The sequence below is a fragment of the Aplidium turbinatum genome, chromosome 1 (genome assembly GCF_918807975.1).
Source record: "Aplidium turbinatum chromosome 1, kaAplTurb1.1, whole genome shotgun sequence".
NCBI classification, from domain to species: domain Eukaryota; kingdom Metazoa; phylum Chordata; class Ascidiacea; order Aplousobranchia; family Polyclinidae; genus Aplidium; species Aplidium turbinatum.
In genome coordinates, this window is record NC_137472.1 from 53,719,636 (window position 1) to 53,739,987 (window position 20,352).

At 37.6% G+C, this 20,352-nt stretch overlaps 1 protein-coding gene across 1 annotated transcript; it reads right to left on the reverse strand.

Moving 5' to 3' along the window:
- Window positions 1-9,041: 9,041 nt before the first annotated feature.
- On the reverse strand, window positions 9,042-14,021 carry LOC145771947 (RNA exonuclease 4-like). The gene is made up of 4 exons (XM_082583722.1): window positions 13,434-14,021; window positions 12,221-12,375; window positions 11,629-11,793; window positions 9,042-10,218 (listed from the first exon to the last, which is right to left on the reverse strand). The coding sequence occupies exons 1-4, from the start codon at window positions 13,983-13,985 to the stop codon at window positions 9,984-9,986; spliced, it is 1,107 nt and encodes a 368-aa protein (XP_082439848.1). The 5' UTR covers window positions 13,986-14,021; the 3' UTR covers window positions 9,042-9,983.
- Window positions 14,022-20,352: the final 6,331 nt, after the last annotated feature.

The following is a 20,352-nucleotide window of genomic DNA, read 5'->3' on the forward strand; positions in this document are numbered from 1 at the left end:
TAATTGAACGCCAGGAAGACGGTGCACAACCAGGGGTGAGTTTAACTGATGGGCACTCTCAGACCGAGGGCCCCGTGCAAAAAAAGTTTTTTGCGCCGAGGGCGCGTAAAACTTCACAAGGTAACTTGAAAGTCACCCACACCTTTGCTAATGCCTTTACGCCAAGCTCAGTCGCCACCTTGTGACTAAAAATTAACCTTGAATAAAAAAGGAGGCATTTTGCAGAAATTTCAAAGGCTGAGGGAAAATAATTATAATAACACAAAATCACATTTTTCACGTCGGAGGGCCCTTCAAAAGGGGGTCCGGGGCAACTGCACCCTTTTCTCCACCTAAATCCGGGCCTGTGCACAACACGGTCCAACTAATCAGTAAATCACCCCATTTCTGGGATATTACCCCCCACCAGTGGTGACGTTCTCCGAAGTTACTCCCCAGTGACAGAAGAAAATCATGAAGACGGAGGACATCGGAGATTACAAGAAGGAAATGGAGCTAAGCGAATTGGCGGAAGCAGTGACGACTAAAGAAGTGTCTACGATTTCGCCACATTGGCGATCATTACGCGTGAGGAGTGATCAAGAAGATTCTGAAGGAATTGCCCACGAAGAATAAAATCCCCACGACGAGAAAGACGGCTGAATGGAAAACTTCATTGAAGGTCAGTCTTTCCCTCCACACTCTTTTCCACGTCGTTGACGACACAAATTGCTGCACTCAGGCGAAGTTGATTTCGTTAAAGACCAACGCGGAGCACGCATTGGTTTTATTGGATTGGGAGGCGGTGAAATCTGAGAAGAGGAACGAACAGAAGGAGCAACTGCTTTCGAGAGAGAAGCGAGAAAACGAGCAGAAGAACGCGAAGAATGTACTCACGACTCGGATGACGACAATAGCCTACAGAAGAAACTCCCAGAAGGCGTTTCTTTTAAGAGTGCTCGATCGGTAGAGAAGAACTCGAAGAAGAGCTGGAGCGATGTACTTTCAATCTGCATAAAGTTGCGCGTCAGGCGGAAAAGTATGGAATTCTGAGTCTAGCAGCAGCTGCCCACGCAACCGCAACATTACTGCACACAAAAGATGATTTCAATCCGACGATGATATAGTCGACAAAAACAAGCTCTTTCGTGCACGAAAACGGCTCCGTTTGGAGACGAGTCACCTCGCGTCCAGTTCGCTCGGCACAATAGTTGAAGGCCTTTACTTTGACGACAGAAAGGATAAAACCCTTACATTGAATGGCATAACTGGCTATCGTCAAAAATCAATCGAAGCCCACTACGTGATGCTGAAATACCCATGATCTGAATATAGCGACCACGTTTCCATTCAAAGGCGTTCAACTGGGAACGAGATTGCCAAAACGATGTTGGCTGCTCTTGAAGTGAAGGGAACTGACGTGAAAGGCATTCGGGTCGTTGGCTGCGACCGAATTGCCGTCGCACACAGGGCCATCAGCCCATCACTACCGTTGAGCAAAATATCGGGAGTAGGCTACGGTGCAATAGCCTAATCGATTTGCCAGTTTCACCTCAACGAACTCCTGACGGGAAATCATCAGGACCGCAAACCTTCAAAGGATTTATCAGCCGTGTCGTCGCTAATGATAAGTGCAAAATGGGAGAATTTGCAGTCGTCGAGTTCGAGAAGACAAAATCCAATCTGACGAAAGTCAATGAGGTGATGGAAATTAGCGGCGATCAAAAGTAGGCATGTCTGCTCGATATCGTGTTGGTCATCGAGGGAAGTCTGCCTCCATAAAGCATTCGATTCCGTAATCCAAGAAAACAGGGTCATGTACGATGGCTTACTCTCGCTTCAAGGATATGCCGACTTTAGGCTATATCTCGGAGTCAGAACCAACAGAGGCGCTGATCGAAATGACGACGCAGGCTACATCGTAAAAGTTTACGCTCCGACGTGGTTTACTAAGTTACCAAGCGAAACAAGAAGATTAACTTTGCTGCTCGGTCCTTCCTTCGGTTGGTTAAGCTGACTCGCTATCTGACAGGCCAATCAATAAAAGTCGTGGACAGTTGCCTATAAACAAAGGCCTTCGCTGCTCATCCGGAGAATGTAGTGTTGGCCTTTCTGCATGACGAGTCTCAACCAATGCGTAAGCTCGCAGTTCATCGGATCCAGAAAGCAAAGGGACGAGTACACGGGTGGGATACGTCGTTTCGAAATTCTTAAACTAAACTTTGGTTACACAGATTTGACAACAAACTCGTTGCACCGGTGGAGCGAGCGGAAACTCACTGAGCCGCCAATCTACGCGATTTCAGCATCTAACAGCTCACCGAGCTTTTCGTCGAGACCGATGTGCCTATATCGATTGACAGTTTTCCGTGCTGCACACAAGCAGTTGAGCGCGCAATCAAACTCGTCACCGAAGTAAGCGATGAAGTCATCGGCCATGACAGCAGACATGAACTTACGCTGATGCGAACTGCTGCTCGCTCACAGCGTTCACGTTTTGAGTCAAAAAAAGGTTACGTTCTATAATTGTTTTTGACTGTTTTCTTCGTTTTGTGTATTTTCTATTTTTTTAATTATTTAACAATTTTCTTTTTTTGGAAGAAAAATTTTTTTATTTTATTTGGGTAATATTGACTTTTTTGTGCGGCGTTTTCCCGCGGCCCGATCTAAAAGAAAGTTTCAGATTATTTGTTTGTGACCTAATTAAGCCTCCTGTCTGAGCCGAGTAGCTAAGTAATTTGACAAAAAAAAGTGCATTGACGGCCCTCCATACTAAATATGCCTGTTCCATGATCAAATACGGTAACCCTAGTAGGCTAAAATAGTTCTTCCGTTACTTGTTCATTATGTTATTAACAAGAACATTAGGTTATTATTTTAATCAAAAATTTTGTTAGTGAAGGTTCTTTGACATACGCGAAAGTAGTTAAACCAGAAGTTCCGCGATGACTAAAATTTTAAAGAGCGCTGTTATGAAGGCTTTTGAACTACTGACGCATGGCAAGATTGACAAGTGAAACTTCCATAGTTGTTGAAGGAAAACTATTCCATCCACTTGATGTGACTGCATGAAGAGCAGTTCTAAAATGCGTTGCTCAAGCGCACACCATAAGAGCCGACCAGCGCCGCCTGACCTTGAATTGGGCACGTAACCACTGAGCTAACCGAAAGTCACATGTTAGTAGAATGTAGAATTCGTAGTAGTTAGTAGAATGTAGTAGTTAGACAGTAGAATTCGCCTGTAACGGCTTCGTTTATAACGTCAATTCGCCTATTACGTCACATTTCGCTCGGTCCCGGCAAAATTACTATCTTTTACGTACATTGTAGTTCGGCTACAACAGCATCGCCTATAACGTCAATTCGCATGTAACAGCACCCTTTATTGGTCCCCTCTCCCCAGACGTCTTTTGTTCGTTTATAACGTCACTTTAAACCATCATCTTCACCACAAACGGTCAGTCTTTTAATCCAGTTAGCGCTGCTGCCTGCAAAATGTCTTCCCTTTATTTTGCTACGTCGTTTGCAGCAGGGACTTTAATTAACTGAATTAACTTTTTTCCCGCGTGAAAAACTATCCCGTGTAAAAAGCAGCTCTACAGCTGACCTTTAAACAACTCAAAGCAACAGTTGTACATGCAGTAAGCTACTTCCGAAGTCACGACGATAGCGAGCAAATCCTACATTATTTAGCAAAAGCTGAACGCTATGTGGTAGAGAAATCCGTGTCAAAACCGAAACAGCTGAAGATCAATGCCTTTTTTGCTAATAAACAATGAACTTCTCTACTACTGTATCTGTATGTAACAAGCTGTATTGCGCAAATCTCCTGTACCTTTCGCTGTAGGTTATTTTTGTTAAACAATTTCTTTGTTTACTGTATTTTCTGCGTAACTTTTGTCAGTTTGGTGGTAGCCTACACAGTAAACCTGACTGGATTATACACCTCTTTCTTTAATCAAAAGACAGTTTTGGAATAGTTTGCGGTAGTTCGTCGATAACGTCAATTCGGCTATAACGTCAGTTTTTGTAATCCCCTAACAGTGGCGCCGGCAGGGGGGGCAGCTGCCCCCCCCAATGTTTTGGGCATCATCTTTTTTTAATTTTTTTATTAATACATATTAATATTATTTTTTTAATATTTTGATCCTAACCTCAAGTAAGTCAACTCAAGTTGCAAGGGAGGGGGGAGGGAGGAGGTAAAAGCTCTCTCTTAACCCATTCATGGCCGGTGTCCTTTTAAAAGGACATCGTTTTGAATGCATCAGTATTGCATCATCTTATTTTGATTGAATCATTTTGGACTTGCTAGTAGTTGTTTAGGGTCTGTTTTGGAAGGTGTTGATAAATATTTGCGAACAACGTACTTTTTCTGAATTTTGTGAAAGTTTGAAAATTGTTGAAAAATGAGAAGAGCGCGATGAAGTGAAGTGAGGAGGAACATGCATGTTTTATTGCCTATTGGTAATAGATATGAATTATGTTTCTTCATAGTTTGACACTCTGTAATATTGTGCTTCCTACTACACTCTAATTTGTGCAAGGTTTTGCTTCTTTTATTTGTTTATTTTGCTTTATATTTATTGTTGCCTTTTAAAAGGACACCGGCCACATGGCCACATTTTTTTGGTTGTTTGTAACACTGTCAAAGAATATTGAACTTCGTGTAAAAGCAGCACATTGTGCCTATGGAAGACTTAACCATCGTGTTTTCAACAACCATGCTATATTTATCCGCACAAAAATTATGGTCCTCCGGGCAGTCGTTCTATCCACTCTTCTCTATGCTTGTGAAACCTGGACATTATACCGCCGTTACATCAAACGTCTTGAAAATTTTCAGCAGAGGAAACGGGGTCAAATGCTAGGCACTCGTTGGGAAGATTGTCTCACCAAAGATGCAATCCTTGATCGCGCTAGGTTGCAGTTCAGAAGCCACCATATTGCAACACTACCTTCGCTGGACAGGACATGTCATGAGAAGAAACAACGAGGAGGGACAACTAGAGACAGGAAACCTCCCCTCCAGAAGACCAAGAATGAGATACAAAGATCAGCTGAAAGTCTCCCTCAACCATGCAAACATTGATCTGGATTCATGGGAAAACCTTGCTAGTGACAGATTACTCTGGAACAAAAGATCTAAGGAAGGCACGGAAATTTTCGAAAAAAAAAGGATACAAAAAGCCCAAGAAAAACGAACACTAGAAAAGTTAAAACTACCACGTCCATCCCTCCATACAATCCTTACCCCCCATACAATGTGACTTTTGCCCACGTCTTTTCCATCATATACTGGCCTCCAAAGCCATATATGACATCCACATCCAAAGCCAAATTCGATTTGATGACAAAACCAATGCTCGGTTACGAGCTGGAGCCGACGACTGTCAGTGGCGTATCGCTATGGTTTGTGCCGCCCGCGACGGACCATGATTTTGCACCCCTGAACGCGCAAAGTAGGAACCAGCAAATAGAATAGGAGCCAAATCCATTTCAAAAAAAATTTTGACTATGCTTTTTCGTTTACGTTTAAAAATATTCTACTGCCACAAGCTTCCGACCGAGGGGGAGACTGCCAACTGGGGGGGACACCCCCCCGCTAGCTACGCCGATGGTTACTGTGAATATAATATGTTCATACAATAACTTTGAAACGTCCTTCAAGAAAGATCTGACAAATTTCTACCGAAACAAACACCTTCTTATGTTAAGGTATCGCGAGATTTACATTTGACTATGTGGCCGGTGTCCTTTTAAAAGGCAAACAAAAAAATGCATCAAAAAAGCAAAAATGATCAAATTTTTTTAAACTAATTCAAAAGTTATGACAATACAACTTTGTGGCTGAAATATTTCCTAAAAAGAGCAACGGGAACTTGTGGCGGCTTTTAATGGGTTAAAAGAAAGTATGGAAAACCTTGATGACTAAATTGTACAGTAGATCAGTGATGAGCAACCTTTTTGTGACTGTGGACCATAAATTTTTTTAGAAATCTATGTGGACCATAGCCTTTTTTGTATATCAGATTTATAATTGTGGCTTAAGTTTAGAAAAACAACATATTTATAAGCTTCTGGGCAGCCGATTGTAGCATCGAATAGACAGCGATAGACACGTGTTTCGCCCATGAGGCTGGGCTCATCAGTATCGCACCGTATTCTTGCCACTTAGGTAATCGACCGCTGTCTATTCGATATTATTTATCGCTGTCTATTCGATGCTACAATCGGCTGCCCAGAAACTTATCGTTTATTGGAGGTCTTTATGGCTAGCGTGGAAGCTACACCGTTATGGTTAGCGAAGCGTACTGCTGCTCGCTGTTCTAGCGAGTGATCAGTCTTGTGCTGATGGCCGGAAGAACACCCCTTCTTCACATATTTATAAGTAATGAATTTAACCAAACAATTATAAGTAACAATTGACCAAATATCATAAAGTTTTACGTCAGTGACTCCCTTGTTCTTGATGTTTGTCACACATTAAGTCATAATTAGCCTACAAGTAAAAGTTTGATTCAATCTAAATCTTACTGTAGCCTACCACGCTTATTAATATCAAGTCGGTTTCTTTTTTTACAAAAAATGTCATTAATAACAGAAAATCCAGCCTCAACTAGCCATGTTGTTGAAAAGGATATGATGAAAGATTGTACAATTTCGTAATCTGTGGATTGGAGTTCATTATTTCAGTATATATAACCAAAGACACATTCCCTTTTTATTTTTGTAATAAGCTGAACATTTTCTTTCATGGCTAACAGCTCTTCACATATTTTTGGATCAATATTTTCATTTGGTTCAAAGTTTGAAAGATCAAGAACCCATTCTGGGATATCTTTTTCCAGAATGTCTTTAAACCGTCTCTGACAGTCTTCATGGAGACTTTCTAAATGGTGGTAACAAGCGTTTATACAATTTTCTGAAGGATTACTGATTTCTAAATTCTTAAACAAAGATGTGTTTTTCTTTTGAAACAGATTTTTCCAATACATCAACTTATTCATGAAGCCCTTTCTTTTCTGGATGGTTTTCACTAAGTCAGATTTTCTTCCTTGTATTGTCAGATTAAGTTGATTGATAGCTTCGAAAATATCACTAAGATCGAATATTTTTTTATAACAATATGGAAATAACTGTACCGAAAGTGTGTGTGTCTTGAATTATTTTATCTGTGGACCACCGAAAATTCTCTGTGGACCACCTGGACCACGTTGCTCTTCACTGCAGTAGATAAAAAGATTTTCTACAGAAGCAAAGATATAGACTTTTTAAAGTTTTAACTAACGTCACATTGATGTAGAAAAATAACAACCTGTTAAATTTTTGATACCTCACACTCCCATGACTTCTTCCGCGCGCATTTTGGCATTGGTTGCTTGCAGTGATTCTTTCACTTAAACAAAACGTTTTGTTTCAGCAGTTTTGAGTTGTTCGATTCTTAAGTTGTAAAGGAGACTCAATTTCTCCAATATTTATCATTTATGTTTCTTCTTTAATCTCAGCAGAGTATTAAACTTGTAAAAGTTTTTCATCCATACGACGTAAATCGGCGTAATGACGCAACATCATCTAAACATTTTACCGAATAATAAATTAACAAATTCGATCGTCAAAAGTGGTTTGGTGGTGGTAAATATTACGCAGTGAAAAAAATGTGATAAGGTTGGAAAACATTACGTCATGTATTTTCAATACAAATATGAAGTTTAAAATTTATTCTTTTGTTCATAGTCGTAATTCACCTTCAAAGCGGTACTACAAAGAACAATTATCGATAAGGGGGCATCAAGAATATGTCGACATGACTTTTAAGGTTTACGTCAGCTCCGTAGATCGGTAAAATATAAGGTTCTCATTATCGTGATTGCAAGCCGCGGTTTTTCTCTAAAAAACAGATTCCCGGGAAGCTAAACATTTTTTCCAGCCCTTGTCGAAAACAAGAGAAATTAAATAATGTACCACTGTCTTGCACCAGTGGCGTGGCCAAGGGAGGAGGGTTTGGGGGTTTCAACCCTTCAAATTGAATTTACGGATGTTAATACATTGTTTACAAGAAAAGTTTTAGCCTATGATGTAATTTCTCGTCAAACTGTGCAAGGATGCAAGCCATCTGCAACTGCTGAGATCGCTTGTTCGATCTAGATTAACATCTAAACAGCTATTCGTTATACAAAACTTGAACATATTAGAAATAACCTAAAGTAACTTCATTGTCTCAAAGCTTTTTGTTTGACACTCATCAAGATGTATGATCTCTATGACGTTACATTTTCTAAACTTTGGGTTGACTTCAGAGCATAAAAGTTAGTGACTTACCGGAATAAGATCGCTGTTTGAATCAACCAAGGAGAAAATTGATAAATAATAAAACTGTAATAATCTCGCAAAAAAAAGCAATCAATCTATGTCTCTAAAACAAAGTTTGCCTAATTTTAAACCAAACTGTATTAAAAGAGCGAGTTTTGCCAATACCAAACATTCAAATATCTCAGTCTGGAATTAGCAACAAGAAAACATAGAGACTTAGCTTTATTTCCGAAAAATGCCGAAGAAAACATGATCTTATCCTTTTGCTGTGCCACCGGACAGCACCATTTTACACAAATATTCATACCCACAATTTTTTTGAAAATGCTCTCAGAATGCATCAAACGAAAAGTAATTTTTCAAAATTTTCTGGGGGAGGCCCCCCAGACCCCCCGCCGCTAAGTGTCGCCTTCGGCGAACACGCCATCGTGCTTCGCCCGCCGGCTGTCAACACCTCCCCTTTCAAAATTTTGGACTATGCTACTGTCTTGCACTGTCAATATTTTGCTCCCCCAATGTTGAAGGTCTGGCGGCGCCACTGTCCCCTAGAGGTGCCGTTATAGGCGAATTCTACTGTATTTTACACGTCATTGTAACCTGTTTCCCGCGGTGTTCCACGTAATCATTTTTGCACCACTGTTGAGTTTATGCTGTTCAGTCTGATTCCTGATGAGGAACACAACGACATGTCGAAAGTGTTTGTTTTAACTATGTTGCATTTTCTTTGATAAAAATATGTTACCATACGCTCATTGAAGTTAGGCCTACAAGCGAACTCTCCACCAAAGTTTCATGATTCAAATATGAAATATTGTAGAAGCGATGCCTCGTCAACATTTTTATTCAAACACAACAATGACTTTTGGCACTTAGTTTTCTTTTAGCTTTCATCTTTTGTATAACCTACACCTACAGGGTGATCAAACGAAGTGTAGACAAATGTTTATTGAAATAACAGTAGCCTAAATACAAACAGGAAAAAATTACACATAAGAACAAAAAACACATAGAAAAGCAACTTATTAATATTAAATAAACAAAATGTACTCTTATTTTTCAATATATCCTCCATTTGCTTTCACTAAACGCCTCAGTCTGTTGTGCACTTGACTGCATGAGGCACGCAGCCAACCAGGTAGGTATGGCAGGATTTTAGCAAAAAAAATTATGGCTTCCATCCTCTCCTGATTTAAACCCAATGGACTTCACAATATGGAGTATCATGGAGAGTGAAGCCTGTTCTTCAAATCATGGAAGCGTTACAGCTCTGAAAGCGTTTGTTAAAGGCAGAGGATATATTGAAAAACAAGAGTACATTTTGTTTATTTATGCTTTTCTTTGTAGGCTATGTATAATTTTTTCCTGTTTGGATGTGCTCTTATTTCAATAAATATTTGTCTACACTTGGTTTGATCACCCTGTATTATTTTGTTGAACCCGCTTGCAACCGTCAAACCTGCAACCCTCGCTTCGTCACATCTGGTATGGCAGTAACAGCAAGACTGCAGTAACTTTTGGCCGTCACACTGTATATAAAAGGCTATAATTCTGTTCATGGAATCCTTTATGAACAAAATTATACATAATTTGAAACGAAATTGTGTAGAGCCAAGCAATATGAAAACATCACAATATCACACTGTCTATGGCGATAAATCAACCACAACAGTAAGTCGGCAGAGACTGAAATGAACTCAGGCCTTGGATTTCTTGCGACCTATTGCAGACATAGCTTTTGCTTTTCGTTTTTTACTTCTCTTCTTAGCTAATTCCCACTGATGCTTGTGCGTCATGTAAAGTCTCATGGCAGCTTGGGAATCTTGGACTGAGCTATGTTCGCCTTTCTGCACTTGGACATCCAGCAATTTCTTGCATAGCACACGCAAAGAAGGGGACTTACCCTTATTGAAGGAATAAAAAGGTTGATAGCTGTAAAAAATGCAACTGGTTATTCCAAAAGCAATTGCATATGAAACGCAACATTTCATGAATTTATAGCTCAGGAACCATAGGCGCTGACTTTTATTTTTGCACGGGGTGGCGGATAGCACAATATGGCAACCTAAAAACTTTCAAACTGCATGTTTTTGTTTGATTTTTACTAAGCGAGTTTCGTAGATGCAATTGTCTTTTCACACCTGATTTGTAGCTCGATAATTTACAAAGCAACTTTAAAACAAAGCAGAGGAGGTATGTCGTGAATTTTATTGTTACGTTGCTGCTCTGACACTTAACATTTGGCAAAAGTATTTTTGCGAACAGCAGCTCTGTTAATCAATTGGTCAAGCTGTAACCGTGAAGCTTCAGCTTGATAAACATTTAAAATTAGGACGTGGTTCAATCGCTGTTGCGTCATGGTAGATCGCAAGTAGGTTTTTATGCGCCTGAGTGCACTAAACGATCGCTCCGCCTCGCAGGTGGTGGAAGACAACGATAATCTTCCACCTCCCTGATCGTGCTAACGCCTTTTGGCAGTGGCACACTTTCGTTTCGTTCAGGCGTTTGGTCACTTTCATGCTGGCTGAAATATTAACTAGACGCAACAAAAAATGACTCAATGGATGGCTGCAATTTTGAACGCTTTTTCGGTGGCATCTTTAAGCTGAATAAAACTGGAATGTCGGCGAAAACTTTTACTGGACGACTTTTCGTAATTTTTTCTATGATGTAACAAGCAACTCCTATGTCAGACCAATAAATTTCCGCCTCACAGTTTGTCACGCATTGACACGCAATATTACTGCATGAAGTAGATAACAAAGTAGAAATTAAAGCATGAAGTAGATGACAGTACACTCCAATTGAAATCGGAAAATAATTCAAAATGCAAAATCTTGAGTAATTGAAAAAGGTTGCTTTTATTATTGGGAATTGGCAGGGGGTGTAGCTTTCCTCAAATAGAATCATGTAAACGTGTAAATTTGCAGAACGTTAAAACTTCTACTTTACTAAGTGCACTTTTTAAATAAAAATCAAAAAGTTTCAAAAATTGCACTTTTTTAATTAAATTTGAAAATAGATATTCATTTATTTATTTAGGGGGTGGAGCTATCAATCATCGAGATAATTTTATTTCCAAGTGTTTTATTAGCTGTCATAATTTATAGCGATATTATGAGCAGTTTAAAAATTTTCAAAAAAGATTTTTGAGGGAGGCAATGTAACCTCAGAGCATGTAAGCTAATATCTTTCGAAGTTTTCAAAAGCCTTCTATTAGCGCATATACTTGTAGTCTCAACACGATTTTATAATTTTATAACAGTTGCCCAATAAAAATTCTTGAAAAAGACTTCTAAACTGACATTAATGCATTCTTACATTCTAATAATAATCTCCTACCTTGCTGTATCTCGAATCATATTTACTGGATGATCAAGAGAAAGTACTTTAAGATCGTTCCACAATGCATGGCCAACAAGAAGTCTGCCTTTCAATAGACGACTGACCTCTTGCTGGACGCATACAAAATCTTCACCTTTGACGAGATCTTTTGCTCTGATGCCGCTGTAACCGAAAAACATAAACACTAAGTATTTAAAAAGAGAGCAGTAGCTCACGTCTTCTCAATGACCGTAGCCTAATGTTCTCATATAGAATAAACCAGTGAATTTTCAAATGGAAATGAGAGTAAAAACATGAAAATCCTGTCAGTTTAATGCAAATTATTAAAATAAAATAACTTTTACATACATTTGTTGAACAATTGGCAACCCATGTGGTATGAAGTGGACTGCTGGAAATATCACAACACAATAAAACATTATAAAAGTTTAAAACATTCACGCAAGTTAAGCTCTCTAAATTTACTACTAACCCATTCTCAAAGTCAGTAATGACAAAAATGGTTATTTTCCAATTGATTCAAAATTTGCATATACAATGGAAAAAGAATTCATTTTACTGAGTTTCAATCTTTATGCACATTACAAACCTGACAAATGTTCTGTAGTCTGTCACCTTCTCATTTGGTTTTACAAATTTATCGTAAATACATTTTCCAAACTGATTCACAATGGACACTCTGGCAAGTACTGAACGACGTCCCTTTTCTCCAACACCTACCATTTCACAATCCATCGCAACAGCCTAAAAACACAGAAAAGCTTCAAACTCAAAAAAGGTCTAATTGGCACTTTTGTGGTGCAATAAAAACACCGCAATTTTTATTGAATGGTACTATGCAGAATTAGTCTAAACCTAGAACAAAAATGATCTTCTTCTTTCGTGTGAGATAGGATTGTTCAGACTTCAGGACAGGTGATAAAAAGCCTGGTAAGTGTAGCTTTGTCCAGTTCTGCTATGCCATGCATTCCAGTTGGTGTCTTGTAAATGGGACATTCAAGAACGACACGGTCAGCAGTTTGTTTCTCCGCACTGCATTAGCAGGCTGATGAGGGAGCCAAACCTCACTTGTGCATATTGGAATGAAACCGACCGACTACTGTTTAAATTGTATTGAACTTAACCCAAGTCGGCCAAAGCAGATCCAGGGGGGTGGGACACTGGGTGAAGTAAGCTATGAAACCATGGAGAACAAAACTAATGAAAAATTTAAAGACACAAAACATTTCATTTTACATATTATATATAAACTTATGTGATGACAAAAATAAAAACTTATAAAAAGAAAACTTATAAAAACTTTTATAAGTTTTATAAAAACTTATGTGAAAGGTTTCAGCTTCATTCCTTATATTTATACATATATATATAAACTTTATAAAAACTAATGTGTATCATCTACCGGTATTTATTTTTTATGAATTAGTACAAAGCTCAAACTTATAACTTTAAATTTTCTAATTTTTCCTCAGCAAGCACATTAAATCAGAATTTTCTTTTAGTATGTACAGTGTACACTTTTAGATCATACATAGGCTATCTCAAAAAATCATACCCAGGGGCCATGACACTACAAAATATAGGAAAAAGCTTCGGTTTTAAAATGGAAAGTTCCAAAATTGTAATGACATATGGAACTTTGTATTTCAAAACCAAAGCTTTTAAAACCACCAATAAATAATTCAAATTTTAAAAACTGAAGTTTTTTGCTGCACCTATGGAAAATAAGATAATCTCCATGATGATAATTGAATACGTTTGATCTTTTATGAAGTATATATAATTAGGTAGGCATAGCCTACCTGCGTTGCACCATCAAATGCGTTTTTTTGCTCCAACTCTGATTGAGTGGAAGCTACAGTTTTTCCAAGTCTACTATGTGTTCGAGTGTTGGCAGTGGTTCTTTCTATTTCTGCTGCTTTAATATCAGCATCTTCAACATCATCAAACCATACATTTGATTTATCAATGTCATGATTGGATAAAAAGCCATTTGAAAGATTGATATGTAGGTGATATGTAGAACGCTTTGTTTTCTTATAAACAGCATGATTTTCTTCTTTTAAAGATGCATTTTTACGTTTTTTCGAGTTTTTTTTCACAACAGACAACTTTTTGACATTTGAAATGTTTATTGTTTTTGCAGCATCATTATTTTTTAATTCTGCTTGTAATGCTTTCCAATTCCTTGAACACAAAACAGTTGAACTTGACTTTATTTCTTTATTCTTTATCACAATACTTCTTTTATCACTTGCTGCGTCGGCAGGTTTTACATTGTTTTTATTTGTTTTCTTTCTATGCTTCAACGCTGATATTCCTTCAAAACTTTGTCTTTTCTTTGCACTTTTCATAATAATTATTTCATTTAAAGCGTAAAATTATAACCTTTACATACGTTTGTTAACAAGTATATAAATCATCCGTTTCAGCATCCAAGAAAATTATGGTTAGGTTACAAAGGTAGTTAGTTATTCATCAATACTAACAAAAACAACCAATGATCAAATTTTTCTGCTTAGGGCTCACTATTTAAAATAAACCTATATAATTCGTGTTGTTATCAAATCTTTGTCCCCATAGAATGGTAGTTGGTAGCACTAGGATTTTTCAATTCTCAATGCAGAAATACATGTGACATGTTTGCTCAAGTTTGTCACAGTGCGTTGCTCAAGCACACACTCAAAGAGCTGAACCAGCATCGCTTGATCTTGAAGTTCCTTCATTCGACAAGCCAGGCGTTTCACCAGGTGCCACCGATGTCGTCCCCTGAACACGTCGTCCCTACAATGATGTCATCCTTTGAAACATTGTTGCTAGATGTTCAACTTTTAAGTCCACTTAAATATAGGTAAAAATTAGGGTTAGCTATAAGAATAACGTAACAAACACCAGAATAAATATTTAAAATTGGTCACAGCGGTAAACCATAATATCTTCATGGGAAAGTTGTAACATAAAATTCCCGGATCTGTTCGTCTGTATGCAATGACCGCGAAAAAGAATACTCTTCTGAAACGTCTTTTTTAAGAATTGTTTTACAGTTAAAAATAGCCGCCGGCTGTCGAAAATTAGTGCAACTACGCTGGTTTTAATGGTTTTATGTGACGTTTGATTTGGTGAACGATTGTCCGGAACAAAAATGTAATAGCCTACCGTACTTTTGCAATTCTGCTTTTGTACGCTTCAGAAAAAAAGCATATTCCTAGCAAATATCAATTTTTTTCGGCAGCGTTATTCATAATCACTCAGTGAGAAAGACATGGGCATTGATGCTCGAGCTGAAATGCAACAGCCCCGCTGCATATGAAGCTTTTTCTGGAGAAGCAAATGATTGCGTGTCCCGATGTATGAGGGGAAGACATCGGGGGTACGACATCGGCAAGGGATGACATTGTTGCCACCCGCTTTACCAATTACGCATGCTATCCATTACCGCACCATAATTCTGGTTATCACTGACAGTGAATTCTACAGTACAATTCTATTTTGAATTGTTATATTGGGAAAATCAGTGTTAATATAAAGCGCTACACTGTTCCTCAACACGTGACAAATGCATTGACCTGTATATATAATGGTGATATTTCAAAAATAAAATTTGGTAACGGACAGACATTGATGCGAAAATCTTTAAATTTGAAGACCACAAGAGCCCCAGCTCCGCAATATTCAGCGTGTTAAAACTACTAAGTATGGTGGTTTGTGTAGAAAATAATTTTGGGTCTGGTTTCAGTATTACCAATTTTACGGACTATTGAAATAAAGTAACGGACAGACAGATAGAATTGGGAAAAACCACTAGTCAGCCTTAACATGCACTTTCTATCTAAATCCAGCTCCCAAACCCAATAGATCAAAGTTTTTTTTAATTGGAGATCTACCCCCCATCTTAAAAGTAGCATTTTTTGCTAATCCCTGATGCAGCGTTTGCGCAACAGTTAGTTCAAAACCTTGATATAAAGTAACGGACAGACATTCTAAAACGTAACGGACAGACACTATCTCATTTCTGAAGTTTTTTGCTACACTGAACCAAGGTGATGGAAAAAATGTTTATTTCCCAATAGGAAAAATTATGGTTTGCAATTTCGGAACATTTTGGTTGAAAACAAGTCGTTTTTTTTTACAAAAAAAATTGTTTTAATATTCATAGGCTACCATTACAATTATATACATAAATTACATACAATTCTGAATTTGTTGTCATGCATTTCCAAATAGTGGCGCTACTCTGCTTTTTCCAGCCCTGCTGAAGTGTTTTTCTACCCTTGTTCTTTCATTCCTTACTATATTTTTATATTCTTATGAATATTTGCATCATCATATCAGTCACTTTTCACTAGTGGAAGATAAAAGCAGTTTTTTGGATATAAATTCTTGAAATTATCTTTATATAATTCATGAAAATTTATGACTTTTTCAAGTTAGTTCACACAATTTGAGTCATAGTATCCCCAAATGTGAAGTTCTGGTATGTAAAAGAAAACATTTCTCTCTCCTCCAGGAATAAGGCGTGGAGTGACTAACTGACTATAGCCTGCACAACATCACTTATAGGGTAATCATGGAAGTCCTCATCCTTTGGCCATCTCCATGTTGATCCTGATATGCTGGCTTTGAAATAACATTTGACAGTTACTCTCTCTTCACTTGCAATCAAAACTTGTCAATGACATTTGCAGCGAGTAACCAACAATTGTTAGAACAAACATCTTTGATATTTCCCTGACTCAAAACATGATCTTCATTAACGAATCACAATTATAATGGGAATTTTTTTTAATAAAAAACATTTATATATTTTTTTACTTCAAATTTTTTTTTCAATCTATAAAGGGGGGTCTAATGCGCTAGGGCTAGTTCCCACCTTCCCTTTATGACTAAATACCCAGTCATCTTTAACAGTCTTGGAGTTTAAAGCCATATTTACAATCTAAACAAATTCATCAAAAATATGGTAACGGACAGACACAATATCAAACTTCCATAAATGTAGTTATTTAAATTGGAGGAAAGTTAATTGTATAGGGTTGATATATGCTGCCAAATGTGAGATAGTCAATATATGTTAGAAGTTAAAAAAACATATAGTTGTTCGTAAAAAAAACTTTTTTGAGATTTTTTGGTAACGGACAGACATGTGTGGCTTACCAAACTTGCATACCTATTTTCTAAACTATGTATCAAACATACAGCTAATTTTTTTTATAATGTTTCATAAATACATGACTTCTCCAGATACATTGAAATTAGAAGAATAGAATAAAACAAAATTCATTTACACCCTGTACCATTCTAAGTGAAATTTTAATGAAAATTTGCTTGTGAGCAGGTGGAGATTTCAGAAATTAAGAAAAAGTTTGTCTGTTATGATAAAAACAAAGTGAGGTTAAATATTTGCTGTAGAGACATTACCCTAACATTTGAACCTACTCAGACTTAACTGCGTTACAATTCTATTTTTTCTTACTCTGTCACACAATTTTGAAATATGCCCATATAGTGTAAAGCATTGTAGGAATTAACAAATAATTTGTCTCCAGAACAAATCTTAATTCAATGAATTGATTCAATCGATTCATCCTCACAAGTTTATGGACTGAAAAACATAACTTATAAACAAAGACTGTTTGAACTAGACCTTCTCTCGTTGGAAAAACGGAAATTAATTTTAGACTTGACAAAAGTTTTTAAATTAGTGCACAAGGTTTCGTTATCACCATCTTCCAAATATTTCCTCTTTAACTTAAATAATTTCAGAGGTCACAATTTTACATTACCGGTACATAAGCAGTTTGCTCTACTGAACTGCCGTAAATTTTCCTTTGCCAATAGAGTAGTCCACACTTTAAAAAATTTACCATATGCTGTAGTCAATACTATGTCTATGGCAATATTTAAGGGACATGTCGCTTCTACCTTTTTCTCGACCTTTGCTATGTTGACGTGTATTGTTTTTTTTTATATGATGGTCAGAAATAAAAAACAACTGAACTGAACTATTCATGATTGTCTTCTCTGCTCCTTGCGATTTTTTTTTCATATCAATTGTTATTTGCGAGTATGTTAATGTTTTTTCTCTGTAGTACTATGTGTGTACTGGACCAGAAGACAATATAATAATAATGACAAAAAGTCAGCAACTAAAGGAATGACTTACGGAATGCCTCTAATCTAAGCAAGTGCTGAATGATGAAGTGCAACCTTTACCATAGATATCTATGGTGCAACAAGCCAACAACGCCGAACTCGCTGATCAGAGTTTCCAGTAAGAAATACGTTATTTTCGCCCAGGCGAAAATTTTTAATTTTTTTCAGGAAGTGGTGAGTGTCCGTGTGACTTAAGAATCATTTTCATTCATGAAAGTAGTTTATCTGTCTACTTGTGTGCAGTGGCGTAGGCAGAATTTTATCAGGGAGAAGGGGCATTTGAAATACTTTTGTAAACGAACAAGCAAACGAAAAAAGTCAACAAAGTAGCTTTAAGATCAAACAGAGCTTGTTCAACTCTCGGAGTGTGCGCTTTTGCAACACAAGTTAACGGCTATTCTCCATACAGCGGCATCTAATAAAATAAATAATTCCCCGGCAACAACACTTCAACAATCGGAAACTTTACTCTGTCAACCTGCTCTGCCACTAAGCCTCTACAAGTAGGGTACACGAAACTACCAGGAATGGGAATAAGCTATCACGGCTTTGCCAGTCTGAGGGTAAAGATTCAAAAACCAACCAACCAATTGAAACGAAATGAAAATAAATTTAAATATAGCCAATAGCTAATGTCATATTGTATAAGATGAGCTTGTGAAGATATTTGTTTAGTGTGCAGCAGTTTAGTTTACTCATTTGGATGGATTTTGTATTCAAAACAACTAGGCCAGGGTCTATAGCCCAAACGGTGGGCAAACTGCGGCTCTTCAACATAAATTTTGTGGCTCTTGTATTGAATATTACAAGTAATATAATATTACAAAAAAAATAAGCTACTCTACCATTTTGTATAATTTAATATTTGCCAGATAAGAATATATCACTATGTTACTACCAGCTTGCATCTAACTACTCCCTGATTATTATAAGCTATTATGTTCGTTCAGAGGATCGCTTGACTTTTCGTAAGATTATTATTTAGGTTGGTTTGGAAAAGATGCTTGAAACAACTCAGACACTACATCCTTCATCGGCACTACCAAAGAATCTCCACCTCTCATTAGCGATACCAAAAACACTCCATCCCTCATTGATGCTATAAAAGATGATTCAACTCTTATTAGAAATACCAAAAACACGCTGCTATATCATCATGCTTCTTATGCTCTTACATGCGCAGGAAATTAATTTAAAAAACAAAGCTTTTTTAACTATTTTATCTTGATAATGAGCTGCCATATTATGTATTTGTTCTGCAATATATAGGCTACTTAATATCGTTGCTGCGAACACTTTATTTCTGTATGAAATTTGTAAATAGTCCTTGTTGTGATAGTCCGTTACGTAATTTCAATATGTGTGTGTAACTGTGTATATTAGTTTGTTTTTGTGATGTTGGGTTCAGTCGTGTTCTCATTGCTTTAAAGAATTGGCGCTCCAGTTGTTCCAGGAACGAGGAGGCGACTGATTCTTAACTAATTCATCAACTTATTTTAAAGTATCAGGTTTGGTGGCCGTGCTTAACTAGGCTATATTTATTGATGCATATACCGCAATATTAGATCCTTTCATGCACGTCTTAAACCATTAAGGTTTTGCCACCTTTTCCTTTTGTTAGTTTTGTTACTGTATTTCTTTTTCGCAATATCATTTCTTTTGCATTCTGACAAAGAAAAATAAATGGAATTGAATTGAATTGAATATTTTATAAATATGTTCTCTCGCGAATTCAACCAAGCAGTTTAGTTTTTGGGGATCATGTTGAGAGCCTTCACGTGGCGATCCCCGTTAATCCTTTACAGGAGACTAATCTCAACACTACACTCCAGTTACTGCCAGAGAGAGCATATTTAGGGTGGTAAAAGGATAGACCCTCGGCCCTACGATGAAAATAATTAGCTTCAATACGGAAGGTTTGTCAGCCACGAAAGCAGTTCTTATAGCTAACTTACAACCAGACATCCTGTGCTTGCAAGAAACACACAGAGACAAAATCCCTCCTAGCATCCCAGGAATGTACTTAGCCATTCAATCTCCCAGCCGAACCCATGGTAGTGCCATATTCTGCAGGGAGAAGTCAGCGATTCTCGGATCGGCCAACCTAACAACGGGTGCTTTAGAAATTTTGCACATAAAAACTAATTCATTGGAAATCTTCTCAATATATAAACCCCCCACAGAATCTTTTTCCTGGCCAAATAACACCTGGATCGACAACAGCAAACCGTGCCTCATAATAGGGGACTTTAACAGCCACAACATTGCCTGGGGATACAGCAGCAGCAATAAAGATGGAGAACTGGTCGAACTGTGGGCCTCCAACAATAATCTCTCATTGCTCTACTCGCCGAAAGACAAACCAACCTTCCACAGTGCCCGATGGAAGAAAGGCTATAATCCCGACCTTGCTTTTGTTAGCTCAAAATACATCAACTCCTTTAAAAGAACAATCCTCGAACCCATACCCAAGTCCCAACACCTCCCAGTATGCATCAACATAAACCCAGTAATTCAGCCCCGAATCTCCAAACCACTGCCACGGTTTAATTTCCGCAAAGCTAACTG

What these genes read in the sequence shown, in the direction of transcription:
- LOC145771947 (XM_082583722.1), bottom strand. Translation starts at nt 13,985, where the DNA reads ATGAAAAGTGCAAAGAAAAGACAAAGTTTTGAAGGAATATCAGCGTTG. An exon ending in GACTACAGAACATTTGTCAG is followed by an intron (nt 11,794 to 12,220) that starts GTTTGTAATGTG and finishes TTTCGGTTACAG; the next exon opens with CGGCATCAGAGCAAAAGATC. An exon ending in ATGATTCGAGATACAGCAAG is followed by an intron (nt 10,219 to 11,628) that starts GTAGGAGATTAT and finishes CATTTTTTACAG; the next exon opens with CTATCAACCTTTTTATTCCT.